Source organism: Pelmatolapia mariae, linkage group LG12, assembly GCF_036321145.2.
Source record: "Pelmatolapia mariae isolate MD_Pm_ZW linkage group LG12, Pm_UMD_F_2, whole genome shotgun sequence".
Lineage (NCBI taxonomy): Eukaryota > Metazoa > Chordata > Actinopteri > Cichliformes > Cichlidae > Pelmatolapia > Pelmatolapia mariae.
The window spans coordinates 4,325,638-4,350,392 of NC_086237.1; the positions used below are offsets into that span (position 1 = coordinate 4,325,638).

Below are 24,755 nucleotides of genomic sequence, written 5' to 3' on the forward strand. Positions count from 1 at the left end.
CCACGACTTCTGAGGGACAAGCTGGAGCTGTCGGGAGTGGACCACCACATGTCCCAGTGGATACTGGACTACCTCACAGAACTGTGAGGTAGTCCAGGCCAGTATGTGAGGACACAGAGCTGTGTCTCTGATATGCTGGTCTGCAGTATGGGGGCCCCACAGGGAACTGTGTTGGCTCCGTTCCTCTTCACCCTCTACACTGAAGACCTCTCCATCAACTCCCCACGCTGCCACCTACAGAAGTTCTCTGACGACTCTGCCATAGTCGGCCTCATCACAGGTGAGGACGACTCAGAGTACAGACAGTGGACTCTGGACTTTGTGGACTGGTGCCAGCAGAACCACCTACTGATCAACGCCGGGAAAACCAAGGAGTTGGTGGTGGACTTCCGGAGACGCAGACCCACTACACTGACACCGGTGAACATCCAGGGAGTGGACATTGAGACAGTGGACTCGTATAGGTACCTGGGTGTTCACCTGAATAATAAACTGGACTGGAGCCACAACACTGAGGCTCTTTACAGGAAGGGTCAGAGCAGACTCTACCTGCTGAGGCGGCTGAGGTCATTTGGAGTACAGGGAGCGCTTTTAAAGACCTTCTATGACTCTGTGGTGGCATTTGTCATTTTTTACAGCGTGGTGTGTTGGAGCAGCAGTTTATCGGCAGCTGAGAGGAAGAGGTTGGATAAACTCATCAGGAAGGCCAGCTCTGTTCTGGGATGCACCCTGGACCCAGTGCAGGTGGTGGGAGACAGAAGGACTCTGGCCAAAATAACATCTCTGATAGATAGAGTCTCCCACCCCATGCATGTAAATGTTGCTGCAGAGCTCCTTCAGTGCCAGACTGCTGCATCCTAGATGCATGAAGGAGCGTTTCTGCAGGTCCTTCCTCCCTGCAGCTGTCAGACTGTACAATCAAAACTGCTCCCAACAAACATAGATGTTTACATCAGCGCTGTAATGTGCACTATTTAACTAATTATTTAAACATCTTCCAGTATCCTGCTCTGTTTGCACTCTACAACCTGGGTTTGCCATTTTTATCTGTACTTTAATCTTAATAACTCTACAGTACTCTTTTTTTGTAACTATTGTCCATGATGTAAATATTCTTTTCTGTAAAAATTGTGTGTTTCTGTTCTGTGACCTGTTATGTTTGTATATGCGTTTTTATTTTTTTATTTTCTTGCTGTTGTTACAACCAAATTTCCCCTTGTGGGACAATTAAAGGATTATTCTATTCTATTCTATTCTATTCTAGTCTAGTCTGTTCCTGGTCTGGTCTCTGTCTTGTCATCAGCATCTCCTGTTGTAGTCTGTTTAGTCTTTGTTATCCCTGGTGATGTTCCCGTGTTGGTCTGGTCTCTCTGTGTTTTATCTGGGTTTCCTGTCCTTTCTTGTTGATTCATCTGTGGTCCAGTCCCTGTGTCAAGTTAACACGTCTTAGTCTAGCTCTCAGTTTCTGTTGTAATGCCCTCGTGGGCATTACATTCAGCTTTCCTTTCCTTGTCTCATTAGTCTCTGATTAGTGGCAGCTTGTTATCCTCTGTGTGTATATAATGTCTGACTCCCCTTCTGTTCGTCCTGATGTTTCTGTCTGTCAGTTTCCCTTCCAGGCAGTTTATATCATGTTCTGTTACTGTTTAGTTTTGTATTTTGCCTTTTGTTTTTCGTTGGCCCTTTACCAGGAATAAAGCTGTGATTTCTGAGTTCAGTCCTGCATTGTGGGTCCTCATTCTGTTCGCCACACATCTGCTCCCATGGTACTTCTCTATTAAAGTACAGCAAAGAGGAAATGGATGAGTCACTATGGATTAACATAGCAGGACACGCTGGTGAAGGATATCAGCTCTGTGGCTATAAGCTACATTATCTCTAAAAGTGACTAAGCTTCTCAGTGCTTTTCTGTTATTGACTTCTGAATATGCAGTAGTTCTGTGAAGTTTCTGTTCTGTGCAATCTTCACCAAAATAAATGTCTTTCTGGTGACGTTGGCCACACTGTCATTTCACACAACAGTCTGAATACCTGAAGGTTAAAAGAAATGAGTCTTTCCTGCGCAAATGTTTTATCAAACAACACTGTCTGCACTGTGGATGCTCACAAAAGGATGTGCCGTCACTGGTTGTACGCTTGCTGCTGCCTGGTCATTGGCCAGCCTTTTGCTGTCAGCTGACGTATATCAGTCTTCACTCCCTCCTTCCATCAGTCACTCCTGTGTGAATGTCTGGTCTCCGTACCTACCTCTCAGCCTGCAGTCTGACATTTGGCTTTAAACTGCAGTTTGAACATCTCTCACAATAAAGAACGAAACTCACTCAGGTAAGTTTTACACACACTAACACACTGGGGACAAGTAGTCATTTCTACTTTACATGTCCCTTTATTTGCCTAATTTGGTAAGGTAAGACTTAGTAAAATTCTATTGTTAGTGTTAAATCCTATTTAAGATAGCAGATGCCAGAGCACCCTTGATGATGCACTAAAATTGTGATAAATTCTACTCTGTGCATAACAAGAGCTGTCAGTTTGTCATGAGAGGCAATAAATTCAGACCATTGCAGAACATTAAGAATGTTGCAGGCTGGTAGGAGATGAAATGGATTGTTTGTCCTTGTAGCCATTTTTTTTTTCTGTTATTTCTTTTCATTTCTATTGACTCCTGTTTTCAAAAGCGCTTCTGCGTCAGTGTGTAACTAAACAGAATTCCTCTTTGGCTACATGTGCAAGTAGCTATTAAAATATTTTTGAGACATGTAAGTCCTGGACAAAAACATTTCTATACTAATGTTTCAGTATCTATGTGGCCTTTCTGTGTGAAGTGTTGTGTTGAGGAATGACATTTTCTCTGCTGCTGTTATCATTAGATATTCTGTCTGTGGTGGTGGAAGGCCAGACCTGACCCCCTCGGATGGGGGTTTGAATGTCACCCTGCAGAAAAGGCTGCTAAAGTTTAAAACCTCCTTCTCTTTATATAAACATTTTAGTAAAAAAAAATGTTATTCTCCTTGAGCACTCAAATTGTTCTATTCACAGATTCACACCCATTCATACAGGCATTGTTTTCTATGCGTTTTCCAGGGAAGCGCTTTCTATCTAACATTCACGCGCCAATTGATCCATCAGAGTACAACTTGGGGTTAGTATCATGCCCAAGGATATTTGGCATATAGACTGGAGCAGCCTAGGATCAAACCTCCAACCTTCCGATTAATAGATGACCTGCTCCAACAATTACTTATTCTTTCCTAAATGAACCTGTACAGCTCTACATTGTTGTACAATTCATAAAGTTAGAACACTGAATGCCTGTCAGAGATTTATTTTACTGTCTGTGTTTCTTTCTATGGTCTTTCCACCATCTCAGCTCCTGACAGCTTCCTGCCATCCCACCCCGTTTTTCTTTTTCTCTCCCTTAAAGCTTCATTTTCCCAGGAGACCAGGGAACTAGCCTAAATACAGATGATTTCATTATTACATGACCAAACCTCTATACTCCCAAATTTTTTCATAATGTTTAGTGAAAAAAAAGTTGTCTTTAAAGCAATACATTATATACAAACAACCTGTAAAAAGTTGACATCGTAACATATAAGCACAATATACCAAAACTGTAAACTATGTCATATCAGGGAAAAAAATGGACTTGAAGTACAGAGTACTCAGTAAATACTGCATTAACTTTAAAGTTTAATGTATAGGATTAAGATTTTAAAGAAAGCAATAGTTAAATTGAAAACACCAAAATATATTTTAACTCTTGATACTTTAAAAGTGCTAGCAATATTTTTATTTGTTGTATACTTTTATACTTTTAGCTCTCTTTTGTGGATGGAAGCAGAGCTGGAAGCTTACACGGTCACTTGGTGGTGAGGGCGAGCTGTGTCTTTTTCTTTAGAAAAAATTCTGTGACTCTATTTGTTATTAACTTTTTGTTTTGAGTGACAGGATGTCTCCTCATTGTCACAATGTTGAAATCTATCAGGAGATGTATGTGCAGAGTATTATTGGATAGAATACTAAGTCTCAGTGTCAAAATCAAGACAACAGTAGCTTGTTACAGAGGTGCAAAGACAACAGGTTGTTTCTGTCTGAACTGCTGCTGCTCTGCAAATGCTGCACAGTTATAAAATACTGGAAAGAAGAGTAATGTTAATTCATGTGTAACTGTGACTTTTCCAGGTTTTTTTCACTTTTACTAGAAACTGAAAGTTTTTCATTCTTAGCATAACCACAGCATTCATAAATTTAAGAGAAAAACATCTCTCCTTTGTACAAGACAGCTTTCAGCTTGAACTCAATGCAGTATTTTGGTGGGATATGAACTTTCCCAGGTAACAATCGTACTGTGTTGTGATTCTTCTACAGCCATTTATTTTGTTAATCAAATACTGCTATGGAGACACCCATCAATGTTTCAATGCACCTTCCCTGTCAATACACCTGTTAAACAACCTATAACACAGCTTCCAAAAAACATAGTTTTTATGAAGATAAATACTATGTGTGTGTGTATTCATCCAAAATCCTGGTCCACACAAGTATGAAGGCATTTTTGAGGCTCAAAATGTGGTTTTAGTGACAGGGTTACAATTGGGTTATGGTTAGGTATAGGGCAAGGGTTAGGCATTCATTTTTCATGGTTAAGGGTAGGGTAAGTGGCTACAGAAAGCATTATGTCAATTAGATGTCCCCACAAGATAATGAATACCCAACGTGTGTGTGAGAGAGAGGGAGAATTAATTTTCCCAAAATTAAGCAAATGCTTAATTTTGCCTTACACTAAGGCCAACTTTAGTGTAAGGCTGCAATATAAAATGGTGAAATAGTGACAGGTTTCAAATATCTGAATGCACTGTCAAACAAGAAGACACTATATCAAACAAATGGTTTCTATAGGTAATATGATGCTCAGATATGGTTTGGGACCCACAATGTAAAGCTTCCAACTGCTGCCCACTTGATGGAGACCTAAAAACTTCTTACATTGTTGCAGGGATGTTTTGGGTGCACCTTCAGAGATTGAAGTGACAGTCTTTCATCAAAGGTCCTCACAATGGATGAGTCAACAGAGGTTCGAACAGATGGCAATTCCCTGTTGAAGGCTGTATATTTATGCCGGCTACGTCTGACTCGGCTGCTCCTGGAAGGAGGAGCCTACATTAATGAGAGTAATGAGCATGGTGAGACACCACTCATGGTAGCCTGCAAGACACGCTATACAGATTCACAGAGTGTACCCCAGCACAAGATGGTTCGGTAAGTTTTATACATTTTTGTTGAGCATTAGTATCTTCTAGATAATTGATAAAATAAATGTATCCTTTACTTTACCTTACTTTACCTTTTTCTACAAGGTATCTTCTTGAAAATGGTGCCGATCCAAACATCCAAGACAAGACTGGGAAAACGGCTCTAATGCATGCATGTCTTCAACAAATGGGAGCTGAAATTCTGTCACTTCTTCTTAGCAGCGGAGCTGATCCAACCCTGGAGGATCATGGAGGTTTATCTGCGTTAGTTTATGCAGTTAATTCTGGTAACAGGGACATTCTCAGTGTACTCTTAGATGCCTGTAAAGCCAAGGGTAAGGAAGTTATCATCATCACCACCAACAAACTGCCCTCTGGCCATCAGGTGACAAAGCAGTACCTTAATGTTCCTCCATCTCCTGAAGTTGAAGAGAGTCTGCATTACATACCAGCATCTTGCTGCATGTCACCATATGAGGTCCAGCTAAGAACTCCTCCTCAGGGCTCTTCAGCAACAACCTCTCCTCAACCTGGCAGCCCCCTTCGTGGTCTCAAGGATCCCCAGTGTTTAGGCTTAGGGCATGGCCTGATCAGATTTCAACCAGGTTCACCAATCCAACATCCACATCCTTTACGTGTTCCCGATGTGGATAAGCGACCTAACTTCCATCAGCTACACTCAGAAGCCTGGTCCAAAAGTCCTTCCCTGTTGCTCCAGCAGAGTCAGGCGTCCTCTCTGACTGAGGAACCAGTGGAAATTACTCCGGAGCAGGTGCTGTCTTTCAGAGTCGAAGAACATCCTCCTGCTATTTCACGGCACCAGAGCATTGATGTCAAAGATGCAAAAGGACTTGTGAAAGCATTAGAGATGTTATCAGGAAATGACAACAGGGGAGGTGGTGGAAGAAAAGGCTTTGGCAGAAAGATGTCATATGACAGTGCTGCAAGTTCATTATATTCTGTTTCACACCCAAACTTGCTTCAAGATAGTCTTGCCTTTTCCCATGAATCCAGACCTGCAGATGAAGATTCATCTGACTGTCTTACACAGCTGAATGTTTCCAGTCTGCAAAATGTGGTGCGTCGGCGGAACATTGGTGTTGCCCACTACAGTTCTGACTCTCAATTGCAGCAATTCAGCAGCAGAGACAGAACCTCAAAGAGCAGTGGTGGTGCTGGATCGGCAGCGGAAAGACACAAGCTGGTCACCAGCAGAGCCTCCAATCTGTCAGGATCCAGGGAGTCCTTGGAGAGCTCGGCCCAGAGGCGAGCCACTACAGGGCTGGAGCGAAGAGGCTCAGGAGCTCTTCTTCTGGATCACATTGCCCACACACGCCCCGGATACCTGCCTCGTTTGAATCCTCATATTCCCATACCAGATATTGGGGTTAGCTCTAACTCTTCCTGCCCTTTGAGTGGAAGTACCAAGACACTGAACGGTGTTCTTATAGGCTCAAAACCTGTTCTACCCTGTGCACCTGTTTTCCCCAAGGATCTGAAAGCTAAGAAAATGTTGTGGAGGCGTCACTCAATGCAGAGTGACCAAATAAAACAACTTGCCAACTTTGAGGAAACTTTTGGGCACTAGAAAAAAAAAATCTCTCAGGAGAAAATATGTGTGCAATAGCTGTATTATAGCTATAACCCCATCTCTAATGCCAATTCATATGTGCTTTAAAAGTAATTATAGATTAGATGTGCTCACCTGTGTCAGTGTGTTGTTTTAGCGTAACATTTTAATTATCACCAGGGCAGTTTGGAAATGATAATTATAAATACTTTAGTATGAAACATTGCATTCCAAATACCTTGAAAACAAATGTATTTAAATATTGTAGTAATTTTGTAAACAGTTGTAAACCGAACAGCCCTCTTCATGAATACTTCGGCCATCCAATCATATCAATTAATGCTGTATGTTTATTGGTGAGTCTGTTCTGAGAAAAGTGACTAGTGTTATTAGATTAGATTAGATAAAACTTTATTAATCCCTCCGATGGGTTCCCCCGGAAATTCAGTTTCCAGTAGCACAGCACCGACAGAAGTTGCATGTTACAGACACAATAAAGGGGAATGAGAGTAAGGATATAAGCATAAATATACCATATATACACATATATAAATACAGAATATATAATAGAGATAAACAGGAATACTAGTGGATTCCACATTTGAGTGAGTCTATTGCACAATGATTATTGCACAGTCGGATGTAAGAAAAACATTGCAAATATTGCACAATGAAAAAAAGCACTACAGGTCAGTTGTTCCCCCCTCCTTTGTCCCCCTGTTTCCCTTCTCTCTCTCCTCCAGTGAGGAGTTAAACAGTATGATGGCGTGTGAGACAAAGGAGTTTTTAAGTCTGTTGGTTCTTGACTTTGGGAGAAGCAACCTGTTGCTGAATAGGTTACTATGATTATTTACGACCATGTGCAGAGGATGCCCAGCATTGTCCATAATGTCCAGCAGTTTCTTTAATGTCCTTTTCTCTGCCACTGTCACCAGAGTGTGCAACTTCATGCCGACTACAGAGCCAGCCTTCCTGTTTAGTTTTTCCAGCCTGGATGAGTCCTTCTTTGCTGTGCTGCTCCCCCAGCACACCACAGCGTAGAACAGTACCCCGGCAACCACCGACTGGTAAAACATCCTAAGGAGCTAGTGTTGGTTTTGTCTGTGAAGGTTCTCAGTCATCCAGGTCATCGTAGTCTAAGGAGCTTGGAAAGAAAAAAGCGTCTGGACTTCTGTTGCTTGAAGACGTTTCAGCTCTCATCTGAGAGGCTTTTGCAGTTCAAGGCTCTCTCATCCTTTCTCGTCCAAGTGAGTGCTGTCAAAAACTTAAAATGTTTAATCAGATTCATCACAGGGTTACTGTGGATTAATTTTGATTAATCACGATTAAATATCATTCATTTTTATTGTATATTAATCGCATTTCACTTTGCATGAGCAAACAGACTTGAGAAAAAAGGGGAAATATACGCACTTAACATCTTTATTGAATATCTTGAACATTCATGTTATCAAAAATCTCTGTAAACATGTATCCACTCTTTCTCTGTCACTCTTAGGGAGGCACTTCAAGTCCTTGAAACAAGGAACCACAGCGATGTAAAGAGCGTGTTCTCAACGACATTAACAGGCGTGCACTTTGTTGCAGTCCACTTGGCAGTTGTGTCAGTCAATATTCCGAGGTCGACTTACTGAGCCCCAGATGCTCCATGAGTGGTTTGTTGCAAGCTGGGTGAGGCGTTAGCCAAAGTCCGAGCAGCATCCCCGGCTAACCTATGCTTCGCGTCAATGTGATATTTTAAGCTGGCAGTGCTTTGGTGAAAAGAAAATTCCTTCTTGCACAATGTGCATAATACTTTATGTCGGTCAACTGTTCTGTCTTGCTATTTTTTTAATACTCAAATTTCCCATCGAGAGGGCCAATGTGCGTTTATCATCTTCCAGATTGAGTTGATTGGTACAGCTGCCTGTCACTATCAGATCAACTGGCCATTAGTCCATGTGCGAAGGTAACTCTGCTTGGACAAACTTCCCAAAATGCGTTAACAGAAACATTTCAGAGATTTTGAGTAATTCTGCACTCCAGATGCGTTAATAGCGTTAATTATTTTGTATCGCGTTAATCGTGATGACGGCTTAATCTGTGTTAACGCGTTAATTTGACAGCACTAATAGATTTATTTTGCAACCTTGTTCATTTTCTTGACAGACAATACAAAAATATTTATATATGCTAACAAAAGAGACACATTTATGTCAGTAGAGAACATATAGAAGGAACATTTGATTTGCAGTTGTTGTGGTATGTTACCATTGTAATCAAAAAGAATACAACGCAACACCATTAATGTTAATACATTCAGGAAATACATTAAACACTGGAATCTGTGATCCAATAGAATACAGGAGGCACATAAACAATATTAAAGCAGAACACTGAATAAACACTGAATAAAGAAAAGAATAAATAAAATTACAATGCATACATATAGATATACATAGATAGATAGATAGATAGATAGATAGATAGATAGATAGATAGATAGATAGATAGATAGATAGATAGATAGATAGATATTGATTCTCTGAAAATCTGTTTTGATGTTGTAGCTCCCTTTTAAAAAATATCAAACTTATTTACTATAAAAACAGAAACAGAAAATTGGGAACATGCTTAAAACTAATGATGAACAGACGTTCAGGAGAGGTTTTGTCATCACCTCATCACAAGATTCTGGAACAATGAAGATAGGAAGGCATGGGTAGGTAGTTGTGAGGATGTTCTAAAGGTAGAGTGGGTGTATATATATATATATATATATATATATATATATATATATATAGTGGTGTGTAAATATATAGTATTAGAATTGACTTTAATTTCTCTTCATTTGTGCCAAATTAGATTTTTTTTTTCACTTATTTATTTTATTTATTTTTATTTTTTTTATTGTAGTTATAGGAAAAGTTTGATAAAGATTGGGGACATTTGACAGTTTAATTAGATTAGGCTCTAATGTCTCAGTCAATATGAAGATTTAGTCCATGTTACTATCACTGTTAAGATCTGTTTTTGAAAAACTGCCTCGCCTTTAACCAAAACAACTTCAAATCTTAGTGTCGTCCCCATTCCCTTCAGTTTACCCTGAGCATGTGGCTATGATTAGTCTCTTATCTATTGCTGTTTAGCAATCATCTTATAATTTTGGCTGCAATCTCCTTTTGTCAACATGAAATCCAGGTTCCATATGTTTCCGATCAGTTCAGTACTGGCTTCAGCTGACCAGTCCGTGTTAACGAGCACAACATACCAGTTTAATCACTCAGCCTGATCATTTATGTTCATCTAGAGTTAAATCTGCTGAGTATTTATTACAATCAAAGAATATATGCTCTACAGTTTCAATTTGTCCACATTAATCACAATAACCTGCAGCATGTTAATTAATTATTTTAAGCATGCTATTAAATCCCGTGTGACCAAATCAACTCCATCAGTTCTAGCGAAAACAATTGCACTTAACTCTCCGCAGCTTCTTCCCCATAAGCTCGCAGCATCACATTCAAAAGTGAGTACATGCATACTGACCTGTAAGCAGAAGGTGATGATTCAGCTCAGCCTTAGGTTCGGCCATAATCCACGTTCCATATGCGTAACCCACCTAAAATGTTGAAACTCAGCTCAAGTCACTTTGCGATTCAAACCTTACAGATACTCATAGTGAAATCTAGCCACAGTTATGAAAGTGCAGTCCCTGTCCTTCATTCTAGAGACACGCAGTTGTCTCCAGGTTAGTCATTATCTCACCTGCATCTTCGAAAGGGACCTTATTTAGAATTAGTAAATCGCTCTCTACCTCTACTGTTTCATAGTGGAAAGATCGTAGGTGCATCATAAATCATAGGTAGGTAAGTACTGCCTCGTCAGCTTTATAAGCCTTTCAATCCAACCTCACTCGTATAATGACAAATCACATCAAAGTTGCCTAGGAGGCTTAATGCTGTAATGTAACATCAATTATAAACAGCTTTTCCCTACCTGTTTCCAAATGGATTGCAGGTCATCAGTGACCTTTTCTTCCTCACAAGTCTAAACTCATGAGAAGCTAGTATACAGCTGGTGGTGGTATCAAAGTCTGCCTTCTTACACCCGCTCTGCCAACTCTCATCCTCATTATGGTCTGTCCTCACTACTGGCCTACAGCAGACCTTCCCAAAGTGTGGGGCCCGCCCCCTAGGGGGGGGGGGGGGGGGGCGCAAAGCCATTGCAGGGGGGACGCGACATGAAAAGGAAAAAACAAAACAAAAAAAACAAAACGCTTGGACACTGCTAGCATGGGGCGCCTCCACAAACGCAAATCAGGAGATGAAGCATTGCTGAATATGTTTCCAAACCAACTTCATTCTAAGCCAAAGACTAGAAAATATGGTGACGCATATCTTCCCTTGGTTTCACCTGCACAAGTGCCGAGGTAGGTCTCCCCTGCAGAATTGGTTTTCCCTTCGTCGGGAGCACGCGCTGGGCTCTCCAAATCACGGACAAACAGTATCCCACATTCTTGATTTTTAGTTCACAAACACTTGTTGTAATGACTAACTACTCCTGACATGTTGGAGATGTTAGCTCTTCATACAGTAAAGTTACAGTGGGATACAAATAACATCAGGCTGATCCTGCCACGATTTGTTCCCCCAGTTCAAATCACGGACAAACAACATCCAACAGTTGTTTATGTTTTTGAACCCATTTTGCAGAGGGATTGAAAAATGTATTGATAGCAATGTTGAATATTATTATTACACAGGAAAAAAAACAACTACATGTAAAATAATCACACTGTGACGCCTCTGCCTTTCTAAATGGAGGGACAGTAACTGCGTGTGTGTGTAAGCGTGTAAAACCTGCAGATAGTCAGATTAACAGTATTTTGTCTCTACCTGCTATTCTGCAATTCATCTCATGTAAACAATAACGTGCGCACAGCGTGACGTGAAAAAAGGCACATACCTTTGACGTTGCGTGATTTAAAAAAATCTCCGTTTTCGGTGATTTGAAACGCCGTGTAGACGAAACAGCTGCGTTTTGAAAAATACCCGTGTAGGTGCGGACGTAGCATAAAAGAGTTAGTAGTTTATTTTATTACTACCTGTAATTTATTGCAGATTACTTGTATTTGCTTAATTGTTTACTAAATGTTTGAGGTGTGAAATAAACCGCAATGGAGCAAAATATGGGTGTGTGTGGTTGGAGGATGTGCGCGTGCGTGCGCGAGGGGGGGGGCGAACATTTTTCCTATAAACAAAGGGGGGCCCAGCAAAAAAAGTTTGGGAACCACTGGCCTACAGCATCCTGAGCCTTAATGCAGGGTCTTTTCTTACGTGTCCCCAACGTTCAGCCTTTTTGCAGGCCTCTCCTCCCTCAGCCATCAGATAAGCCTAAACGCAGGCTCTTCTCGCTCCTGTCTTTGCAACTCTCAGCCTTTCGCACCCTCTCTGCTCTCTGTCGGCATTCTCTACCTCTTGCTTTTCAGCTTTTGCAGACTAAACGTCCACTTTTGGCTATCAGTGGCTGTGAGCCTAACACAGTCTCTTCCCTCTCACAGTTGTCGGCCTTCCACAGGTTATCTGTTTTGTCTAGGGGCCCGAGCCTTCCCATCTCTCTGCCATCGTTGTCTCCATTTGTCCTCCTGATTCATCAGCTCTGTGCCTCAAGGCTCTCCTTCTGTTTCAGCTCAAACTGTCATCTCATCCATTTTAGCTTCTCTGCACTCACCGGGCCTCTGGTGGCCCTTGAGCCTTGTCCCAGTTCATTCTCTACTCTGCTGCTCTACCCTTTGCTAACCAGACTTTGCCCTTCTCTTCAATTGAATGGCAAACATGGCCTACCATCGGAGGGCTGCCACTGGGGAACTGTCATTGGGTCCAGCCTCTACCCTGGTTAGGGTTAGGTGCTGAAGAGAAAGGTTGTTCTTAATTTATTCCGTCAGTGATGAATAGTAAGATGTTCTAGCTTTACAGGGGGCTTGATTTTCTAGGGTTACAAACTATAGTTCAAGGCTAAATGAAGATTCTGAATTAGTGAGACACCATTTCCTCTCCAACAAGTTATCTGTTTAAGGTCCACATTTGAAAGTCAAGTACTTCCATCAAGTACTTCTGATTTAAGGCTTTCTTTTTCAGGAGAGCCATAGTATCCAGGGTTGTATGCAGTGAAGAAGACTGAAACTATTAAGATAATCAACCTTTGTGGAAGTTCAGGTAGATTCTCTGCACTGTGTTGGCACATGGCATTGAGGAATTATATCCTTAAACTTAGTTACAGCATTTTTCAGAAAGATACGTACTGTGATGAAATCTATTCCCCATTGCTGTGTAATGCATTATTGTAAATTTAAATGTTTTTAGGAAATGGTCAGACAAAAGTCAGACAAAAAGAATAATCCTCATGTCACTCTTGTGCTCTTTAGTGCAAGTTTGGATACTTTATTACTTTATTACTTTACTCAGCCTTTTACAGCTGAGTAAAGTTGTTGTCACCGCACCGAGCGGGGGGTTGTAGGAGCTTCAAAGTGATACCATACATGCATCTACTGGGAGGCAGAGGAGTAGCACGGGTGGTTGCCAGTATTTTTGTCCTTCCATTGTGATTTTTTTTTAATGTTTAAATAGTTATTTGGTGATTTTTTTTTTTTTTTTCGGGGTGGGGGTGATGTGGAAGTTGACACAGTCTCTTCCTGGCCCGGATCTGCTGGCTGACTTCTGGCATGATAAGACATATGTCATCCAGATATGGGCCATGCCTGGCATAGATGGCACTGTCTATGTGATGGCATGCCACATCTGGCCCGATTGTGGTTTGGTTTATGTGGCCCAGGCTCATAGAAAGCAGGTCTGTCCCAGTTCCGGCAGCAAGCTGGCACTTCTGACTGACTGGTGTCATGGCAGAGTGTATGTCAACCAGATGTGGGCCAGGTCTGGCAATGATGGCAATATTTATGTTTCTATTTTCCTATTTTAGTTAGAAGACCCAAATGCCATGTTGCAATACTATACTGCTATGGTAGCCAATGTTTCAAATGCAGGTTTGACAGGTTTGTGAGTGTACACTTTATCCAAAACCTAGTGACGGTTTACTCATGTTTGCCAGTGGGTGGCTGTAGCTCAGGAGGTAGAGCAGGTCATCTACTGATTGGAAGGTTAGTAGTTCGATCCCTGGCTCCTCCAGTCTGTATGTCAAGAGTGTGAATGTAGTTAGAAAGCCCTCAGTTTAGAGAAAGTGTGTGAATGTGGTGTGTTGTATAGAGCACTTTGAGTAATCTGGGAGAGTAGAGAAGTGCTATAAAAGAATCAGTCCATTCATTGTCTGAGCAGAGTTTTGTCATGTTACTTTTGCACTATTATGTTCTGGCACATGTTGTTATTACATGGCTTGATTAAGGTGCACATTAGGCTGACATCTGGGCCAGCACAGGACCCCCAGTGTGTCTGCAACTGGCCCATGTGTGGGCCACCTCTGGCAAACCAGATCTGGACCACCAAAGGGCCGTCATTCTTTGTGGTATGTGGGCCATGTGTAAGCACATTGTGTGGGCCAGATCCAGGCCATCACAATTTTGCTATGTGGGATTAGGGGGATAGGGTTTTGGGGGGAAGAAGCTGTAGAAAGGCATTGAAGACTGCAACTCTACTTCCTTGTCCTAACCCCTGTTTTTGTCATAAGTTGCATTTAAGTTCATATATTTGTAGAAAATTGTTAAATTTGTATTAAGTAAGATATTAAAAGTATATTATTGATTTAAAAATTGTCTAAAATATGTGATTATAAAACAAGGTTGGTGAAAAGTGCTGTAAACCTTCAGGAAAAGTTTGTTAGAGGTACAATGTAATGGTCATATGACCAGAATGAAGCCGCGAGCACAAATATGGCATTGTAGGTCAGAACTAGCATGGATACAGAGGACAGCCGTGCAGACATGCTGCACAGTTAAGCAGTATGAGTTATTACTGAAGAGTGTGATTAATAGTTCTAAAATGCCTTTGTTTAATGGGTTGTTGACATGAAAAATTTAACTTGATATCCAAGTGTTTCTTACTTTTAGACTAGTTGGTTAGTCAATTTTTTTTCCCTTGTTTAGTCGACTAAGCAAGGGAAATTAGTAGCCAGGAACATCCCTAGGCACATGACCAAAGTTTAGCCAAGAGCACAGTCATTGTAGGTTAGAACTAGCATGGGGACAGAGGAAACAAAGCCAGAAAAGTTATTCTGCATGTGGTCCAAGATCCACTCGTGGTAATGATTTTTTGTGTATACTGTATTTAATGTTGTATAATGCCTTTACGTTTACAATAAGACGATATTTTCATTCATATATTTTATTTTTCACATCTCAATTTATGTTGTGCCATCTTGAGACTGTTTATGTATATTACATGAGAAACTTTGAAAAGGTCTGAGATATTTAAGTTGTAAACTTTTATGTCCTTTTAAAATTTAAAATTATATTTCATGGTGTCTGAAAAAAAGTGAGAGAGAGAGAGAGAGAGAAATAAAACCTCTGATCAGCATGATCGGTGGCCATTTGTTGGACCCTTGTAGTTACAGTAGCATTTTGGGGAGTTTAATCAATTTGGCCAGATTTCTACAGATGTCTTTCCTAACAAGACCAGGCTTTCCCTAGAAAGTTGAATACTGTGAATATAATTAGGGAATGATTCAACAAAGAGTGTGCTTTGGCTAAAGCATGTGACGATTACACTATGAAATTGTCACAGTCCTGGGTGGGTGACCCAGTGTTTTGATTTTTGTAGTATTATTACTAATATTATTCTTGTTCCCCGGTCAGTCGTGTCTTATGTAACTCCTGGCTCTGTGCGCTGTGCTCCGTTTGTTTAGTGTTTTACTTTGACGGTCCTTTGTCTTATGTCAGTGTGTCTAGTTTTTCTTCACCCTGGTCTCGTCATGATGATTGCTCCCAGCTGTGCTCCCCTCATGTGTCTCATTCCCTCGTTTCCCTCAGTGTATTTTAGCTCTGTGTTTCTCTCTGTCAGTGTCACGTCGTCCGCTCACCATGCTGTGTGTTTCTCCTTTTGTGCTCCCTGAGATCTCCCTAGTTTCCAGGTTTCCAGTTAAAAATTATTCAACTGCAATAAAGCAGCCTCTTTATGTTTATTCCTCCATTGAGTGTTTTGCATTTGGGTCCTACATCCTGCCGGCCACACAGCGATACCTTGACAGAACAACACAACCACACAATGGAACCAACAGCACTCGCCCAATCTGAAGAACTCCGGGAGGATCTCATTCACTCCATGGACCAGCTATGTAACCAGTGGCTGAAGAGTTTCAGTCAGGTTTCAGAGCTCATCACAGCACAGAAACAGCTTTAGTGAAGGTTACAAATGATCTTCTTATGGCCTCTGACAGTGGACTCATCTCTGTGCTTGTCCTGCTAGACCTCAGTGCAGCGTTCGATACTGTCGACCATAATATCCTATTAGAGCGATTAGAGCACGCTGTAGGTATTACAGGTACTGCACTGCAGTGGTTTGTATCATATCTATCTAATAGACTCCAGTTTGTTCATGTAAATGGAGAGTCCTCTTCACACACTGAGGTTAATTATGGAGTTCCACAGGATTCGGTGCTAGGACCAATTCTGTTTACATTATACATGCTTCCCTTAGGCAGTATCATTAGAAGACATAGCATACATTTTCACTGCAATAGACGTAGGCTGCCGGGGATTCCCATGATGCATTGAGTTTTTCCTTTCCAGTCACCTTTCTCACTCACTATGTGTTCATAGACCTCTCTGCACTGAATCATACCTGTTATTAATCTCTGTCTCTCTTCCACAGCATGTCTTTATCCTGTCTTCCTTCTCTCTCCCCAACCAATCACAGCAGATGGCCCCGCCCCTCCCTGAGCCTGGTTCTGCTGGAGGTTTCTTCCTGTCAAAAGGGAGTTTTTCCTTCCCACTGTCACCAAAGTGCTTGCTCATAGGGGGTCATATGATTGTTGGGTTTTTCTCTGTACCTATGAAGTGCCTTGAGGCAACTTTTGTTGTGACTTGGCGCTATATAAATAAAATTGAATTGAATTGAATTTTCCTGAGGAGTATCGTCGAGCTGTTGCTAGCTGGCTACAGTGATTGATTTCCATTCTCCCCTGGCTACTGAGTTCTCTTCACCCACTCATACAGGACTTTCTACTTCATACATTGAATCTTCACCCCCCAACTACAACCACTCACCTGCCTGACTACCGGAAGATTCACGGCCCAGACGCCGCTGCCGCAGGATAACTTGTTTTCCACGTCTGACTCCGACCATCGTTTGCCGCCTAGTTCCAGTAATGCTGCACTAATGAATTAGACTATTCACTTTAGCTAAAGTTATTAAGTTAGCTAAAGAGTTGGGATGCTGTGTAAGACATAAATAAACCTAAAATACAATGGTTTGGACATTGTTTTGCACATTTAGTAGCAAAGCACCGACAGAAGTTACATGTTACAGATACAATAAAGGGGAATGAGAGTAAAGATATGAGCATAAATATACCATATATACACATATATAAATACGGAATATTTTATATATATATATATATATATATATATATATATATATATACATATAATATTTCCCTACTGAAGGTGTCTCTGCAAGCATACAGGTCTCTGAGAGGGTCCAAGATGACAACTGTGGAATTCTACTGGAAAGAGTCGATCATGTTTGTTTGTTAAAGCTGAACCCAGGGCAAACTACGCTAAATTAGTGTTTTTAGCTAACAGCTACAATAAGTGTAACAGTTACTGCTAAGCTATCATTTGTTTACATGACGCCTTTTCTTATACAGGTAATACATTTATTACCAACCTGAGAGTTTACCTGCCTGTCATTTGACATGACGAATGATTTCTGAATACTTAATCTTTGCCCCTCAAGATGCTCAAGATGCTGTAGGTCTGCTCAGTAACACTGGGTCCACAGGTACAACTATTAACCAGCACTCTATTACTGTGCAGATTTAACGAAGGACCCAGATGTATGATGCCAAAAACTGAATTTAAGAACTGAAATTGAATTTCAAAATATAAAATTCAGTTTCAATTTAGTGACAATCATCCAATACACTAGGAGTCATTCCATGAGAATGGTTAAAATTGGACTTGGATATTTTCACATTTTTTACCGAAATGTATTATTTATATGTATATCCCACATCATTAAGGATATATTTAACTATCAGAAAAATGCATTTTCCGATCTCAGGCATTAGTTTTCTTTTATTATTGATCATATTTTCAAGATGTGGTGACTGTTATTCTTCAACCCCGTTATGGACACTTTGGAGGCTCTCTGAATATTATCATAAAATGTATTTCTAAAGAAATCAATATGTTTACATTAACCAGATGTCCCCCATACTAATTCAATAATTTTAAATAGAACAATGACATAAAATCACACATTTTTACTCTCTTAAATCCTGAAATGTAACTAATAAGTGAAAGCAATCTTGTCATTTTTCATCAAAAATTTAGTTTAACTAAGAATTGTAATCAAAATCAATGATCATATGATAGCGCTCAATATTTTAGACAGAAATTAGCAAACAATTATTTTTTCAACATTTTAAGAAAATAATATATGAAAATGTAGGTGTGACGGGGTTGAAACTAGCATAACAGGGTTGAAGATGGTAATGGGGTTGAAGAGACAAATACAGCTTTACATATAAACAGTTGTTTACTCTCAAATTCAATGTATAGGGCTTTCCATTAGCATTATATCTCACTTTGTAACCATAGGAAGGACACCAGATACAAATTGCAGTAGAATTAAGTTTTATTAATCTCAAGTAAAAACAACCACGACAACATATTAACAACTAACAAACATTGTGAAGTGAATTGCTCAAATGTAACATTGTGTGTGTGTGTGTGTAAGTGGGTGGGTGTGTGTGTGTGTGTAAGTGGGTGGGTGTGTGTGTGTGTCTAGGCATAAGAGAGCCTCATGAGGTGTGCTAAAAGTCACCTCATCCTTGCTCCGATAACATACAATTAAACTTGATGAACTGGTTGAACTGATAACAATAATAATCAGTTAACGATTTCAATGTGTCTGACATGGACACAGACACAGGCACTGATACAGACAGAGTGTTTTTGCATGTGTGTGCCTGCATCAGTGTGTGTGTCTGTATATATGCATGAATGTGCCTTTTGTTTCATGAATTCATCTTGTGAGTTGGTTCCACACCTCTTTCAAGACTTCCACATGGCGCTTTGTCACAGCCTGTGGGGGTGGAATGAGTTCAAGGACATCATCAAACAGGTACCAGAGGATATCATCCTGATGAGGCCAACAAGATTTGACCTGGACTTGTGTTGTTTGTATGTTTAGAATGATGACTGGATACAAATCATTGTCATATCTGAGAATACACCATTTGCCAATCAGCTCTGGACTTTCCCACTGGATTTCTTTTTCTGGATTTATTTGATATTAAAGTGATGCATTTTAAATTTCTTTACAAAGCTGTGGAAGAGCTCAATGAGGTCCTCTTGTGTGCCCTCCACAGATTTCTTGACTGTCACCTTGACAGTTCCCTTTTCTCCCTTTTTGTCTATCTCATTCTCCTCTATTACCGAAGATCCGAAGATTTCTTTGAACGTTGGCACCTTTTTTTGTATTTTTCTTTGCTTTTTCTTTCTTTTTCAAGTTTTTCCTGGAGTTCCGCTATTTGCCTCTTGAGCTTATTATTTTGTGTTCTGTACTTTTTCCGAGCCACCAGACGTTGCCTACAAAACAAAGCAATAAAAGTTGATTTGGATGTGGAAAGTTATGTCTTTTTCCTCCTGCCTTCCCTGTTTCTAAAATGACATTGTGAAAGTGACATAAAATGACATTTTCACTATAACACTGTTAACTACCCATTGCCCTAACCTTGAAGATCTTGGCTGTGAAGGCTGCTCTGGGTGATCTCCCTGATCAGGACTCTGCGGAGGAGTGCTCAAGTTCTTGACCACTTCTTTCCTCTCTTTGTTCCTATGATAAGCTGCTCTCCACATTTTTCTTTTCTTACGCTGTTCTCTTTTACTCAGTTCATTAATTGCTTTCTTCTTCCCTACCTCTACATTCTTTCTCCATCTCTCACACTCACTCGCAGGTTTCTCTCCCTTCTTTCAGGATCAGCTTTAAGATGTTCCCGATACTTCCTTTGCCTTTCTGCTGCTGTTGTTGGTGCCATCTTACTCGCATTCTTAACCTGGAACATAAATCACATTCAGCATGCATGCAGTATAAGAATGTTGACTGAATATAATAATAATTAATTTAAATAATTGGATAACTTAACAACCAAAGTATTAAAATCTCAACATCATCACAATCTCACAACCCCGTTACAATCAAAAACATAACAGGGTTGAGATTTTTGCACAAACTGGCCGCTGCTCAATGTAGTGAATACCAGACAGAGAGCACATGGCATGCATGAAATTCGAAATCACCATATATTCATGAACTAACAAAAAATGTTTTCATAAGTAATAGTTTTCTATCTTTTTTTCATGTTACGGTGTTGAGTCATTGAGTTTGACGACCACAATATCACAAGATAAATGACTAAAATAAAGGAAAAGATGGGAGCAACTTGCATGTCTCTGTGGTCCTGTTGTCCAAAAGACTTCAATGATGTCACTTCCTGATGTATATGGAATTCTGGATCACACCATTGTATTTATGGGTGTGGGATCATTCGTGTAACGGGGTTGAGGGGTTAGTCAGGTACAGAAATAATTGTGATTTTAATGAATAATTAACATTTAAATTTGAAAAAAAAAAAACATTAACAGCAAAAGAGCACAAATAGATGTTTAGGTTGATATCAAAATTTATTGACTTTTCAAATAGTTTTATTTGGTATTTTCAAAGTAAACTTTCATCAAGGCCATGAGGGACATGACAAAATAGGTGGTGTCAAATGAAAAAACTGTATTATTTCCCATAAAAAGATAAAAATTAGTTCAGTTTTTTACACTGTATTATATATGTAAAGCTGTTTAAATATAAAGTTTGGTGACCCAATAGATGAAATATACCATAAGAGGTGAGAGGGGCTCAAATTGTGCCATTTTCATGACTCTTAGGCTAATTCAAATTCAGTTTTAGAAGCTTTTATTCAAGGTGAGCAATTCAGATTCAATCTGAGCAATTCAAATTTGAATTTAACTTATTCAAATTTAGTTTCTGATGGCACAAAGTTCTGCTCATAAGCAGCGTCCAGTACGGCCTGCCTGTCCATGTCCTGCACGTCCTACTCGACCTCGTCAGCTCCTCACCATCATCGGCGACTTTCCAGGCTGTTGGCTGGACATTTTCGCTGTCATAGGCGGGCCCCTGACCTGTTGAGTTGCCGCCACTTCTCACATGGCCAGCCCCCTAAACTGTCCTGTTGCCCTCCCGGTCGACCCCCGGAGATTCTTGGTTTTGGACAATTGAGCCGTGAACCTTCGGGCCGACCTCCAGAACTGTATTTTTGGACTCTATGTTTTGTTATTCTGGAAGGGATGGAAGGGATCTCAAAACTGGATTATAGTTGGCAGACGGTGTTGTAAACCGCCTCCTCTGTTCAAGGATGGTTGTTCACAGTGGACATAGATGGCTTCTTTCACTCCTCTTTCAGTTTCTCCTCTTTCTGGGAGTGGGTGCTCCTCAGCGGCAGCCTTCATGTCCACGATTGGCTTTAGCGTCTTGCAGGCTGATGATAGCAGCTTGCTCCATTGCAGTCTTGTGGGGCTTGCTCAGACCAGTCTTGTAACTGATGCCTTCCACTCAGCCTTTGCTAGTATCAGTGTCGGTATGAATAGTTCTTACATGATATCCAGCCTTTAAAAGTAAGTTAAGGCTTAGTTTTCTAAATATATATATATATTTGTAAAAAGTTCTTTTGCAACACTTGGGGTTGGGTACCATCATCTCCTCGCAGGGTGCCTTAAAGAGTTATCCCATACATATGGAATATGTAATGAAGTGGCGAGAGAGTCTTGATGGTAAATGGACTGATTCTTATATAGCGCTTTTCTACTCTCCCGGAGTGAGAGTAGATCTGCTCTACCACCTGAGCCACAGCCACTTGCAGTTACTTTGCTACCTTGGTTATCTCTACAGCTTCAGTCTGCTCTGGATGTCACATCTGCACAGCTGTTTTATACATAAGCTGTGGGGGGTGGCTGGGCTAGCCAGGGTGCCTTGAAGTATCCACGCACCATGCCAAAGTGTGGGGGGGGGGGCACTCCGTACATATGGAACGTAGTGGAGAGTCTCTCACTCAGAGGACCAAAGTACAAAGTAACCGCACGATCTCATGGGTATCCTTCCAAAGGATTCCCAGGAAGAATATCAGCTAGAGTCTCGTGAATGTTCCTGCTTGTGAAGACTTCAGATTGTTTGTTGTTACCCTTCTCAGTCAGCATCAATCCGGCCTTTAAGTGATGACGTGATGAATCCTGCTTCCAGGCCCAAAGTACTCTGCATTTAATAAGGCTGATGTGTTTTTAACATGTTTTAATGCTTTTTATCTTGTGCCATTTAATCTCAACAAGCCCCTAAAAACAGTCAGTGATCACTGTCGGCCTTTGTCTGTTTTTATTAACACTGTTCATTTTAAAACTCAGTTTTTAAACCCCTGCGATGTAACTACAGCCCAGCCCATGCAGCAGTATATTAATGACTAACCTCGTCTTGTGGATGGATTATCTCAGTTGTTCTCCTGACTGAAGTTTGGTCCGTTTAGGGTTAGGGTTAGGGTTAGCATGCGATTGCATTTGTCTCTCCCTGATAGCAGAGCTGTACATCTTAATTTGTTTCAGAAATCTCTCAGTCAGAACATGGCATATTAATTTAGATGGAAACTAGCGAGCTAACTTCCTGCTAACTTCTAACTCTGTAAAAATTCATAAATTCTGTTTGCACGGATGCCTGGATTTTAAACTTAATTGTTACACCTGGTAAAGCAGCAACGCTGATCATTTTATTAAAGATGAAAGAATTTAGACAGTTTTTAGCTCTCAGTGATGCTGAGAGTCTCGTTTGACTTTGGGACCTGCAGCGGAGTTTGGGCCCAGACACGGCTAATGACGTCAGACTTAAAGACCGAATTGAAATGGCTAGGTCATTGCTAATGTGTTTTCTCCATGTTAACACACTCTTTCACATAAACCAGCAAACAACTAAAACCTGACATGTTGCTTTTATAGTGGTGGTCACACTTGCTGATGATCAGTTAATGAAATGCATTTAATTAGCACCTGCTGGCTCCTACTAACTCTTTTAGTTCCCATGGAAGCAGTAAGGGTGTAGTTAGTTTGCATTTTGGTGTAAATTTTGTTACATGATGATAACATGGTATATATAATTCATTTTAGGACCTTTTCTTATTTCTGTCCTGATATGTTGGAACTGAAACAAGGCGTGCTTTTTTTCACACATTTATCAACTCAAAAAAGTGATAGCATTGGCTCTCAGTCCAGTATACACAATAAAAGAGACTTCTCCTTGTAGAGGCATACAGTACTGTAGCACATTCACATCCATTGACTCAGGCTGCTACAACCACACAAGGTGGAAAGCTAAAGGTAATCAATCTCCATGAAGAAAAACAAAAACTGGTATGGATTTTTCTTTTTAAGAAGAGCAGTTTATTATTTGATTAAATCCATAGTCATTTATAAATGGAGCAAATTAGCTGTCACTATGTGTTTATACACCACTCCATATTTAATCATTAGTTATTATAATAGTATTTTCTCTGTTATTATCTGTTTTTTTCCCCAGTGTGTCTTATCTTTTCTTCCTCCCATCACTCACAGCCTGTGAAGGCACATGGCCGCCCCTCCCTGAGCCTGGTTCTTCTGGAGTTTTCTTCTAGTTAAATGAGAGTTTTTCCACTCCACTGTCACCAAGTGCTTGCTCATAGGGGGTTGTTTGATTTTGGGGATTTTCTCTCTATTATCGTAGGGTCTTTAAATTACAATATAAAGTACCTTGAGCCAGCTATTGTTGTAATTTGGATTTAAATAAATTACACTGAACTGAATAAAAGAAAAGTACTATTCAACATCAACTACACACCCAGAAAAACACAACATTTATACTTTTTGTAAAAACTTTTTGAAAACCTTTTATCTAAATTGCCATTTCATAACGCTGCATCCTTGAAAATCTAAAACATTTATAGCTTCTATTTTCATCACACTGAGTTGCCAGTAGCAACACTTCAGGGACTCAAAAGTGTTACCATTATACTGCATTATATGCTGGGCATCCTCTGCACACGGCCATAAACAATCAGAGGAGTCTGTTCAGTGACAGGTTGCTTCTCCCAAAGACAAGAACCAACAGACTTAAAAACTCCTTTGTCCCACACGCCATCAGACTGTTTAACTCCTCTCTGGAGGGGAGAGGGAGGGGAACAGGAGGACAAAGGAGGGGGGAACAACTAAGCTGTAGTGCCTTTTCACTTCACTGTGCAATGCTTTTTGTGCAATACCTTTTTGTGCAATACTTTTTGTTAATAGTCAACGGTGCAATAGACTTCAATACTTGAAATGTGCAATTCACTTGTATTCTTATTCCTATTTATTCTATTTATCCCCTTCGTATATTTTTTATTTATATATGTCTCTGTATTTATATATGTGTATATATATAATATTCTGCTCACGCTCTGTAACTTCTGTCGGTGCTGTGCTTTTGGAAACCGAATTTCCTAGAGGAACCCACCCAAGGGATTAATAAAGTTTTATCTTATCTTATCTTATCTTATATTGCACTTCAGTTTTAATCGTTTTTGTGCTAAATTATGGAGGAACATAATGTCTATCTTGCAGGTAGGTGTACTGAAAGCATGTCTTGAATTTTCCTCAGCATTTTTGTTCGCAGAGAACAACAAGAAAATCTGCCCCAAGGTGATTAACAGATCTT

The 24,755-nt window shown here is 40.3% G+C and overlaps 1 protein-coding gene across 1 annotated transcript; it reads left to right on the forward strand.

The window, feature by feature from the left end:
* The first annotated feature begins 5,059 nt into the window (after nucleotides 1–5,059).
* On the forward strand, nucleotides 5,060–6,843 carry ankrd34bb (ankyrin repeat domain 34Bb). The gene is made up of 2 exons (XM_063490662.1): nucleotides 5,060–5,262; nucleotides 5,361–6,843. Exons 1-2 carry the CDS (start codon nucleotides 5,060–5,062, stop codon nucleotides 6,841–6,843), a joined length of 1,686 nt encoding a protein of 561 aa, XP_063346732.1.
* The last annotated feature ends 17,912 nt before the right edge of the window (nucleotides 6,844–24,755 follow it).

What these genes read in the sequence shown, in the direction of transcription:
- ankrd34bb (XM_063490662.1), top strand. Translation starts at nt 5,060, where the DNA reads ATGGATGAGTCAACAGAGGTTCGAACAGATGGCAATTCCCTGTTGAAG. An exon ending in CCCCAGCACAAGATGGTTCG is followed by an intron (nt 5,263 to 5,360) that starts GTAAGTTTTATA and finishes TTTTTCTACAAG; the next exon opens with GTATCTTCTTGAAAATGGTG.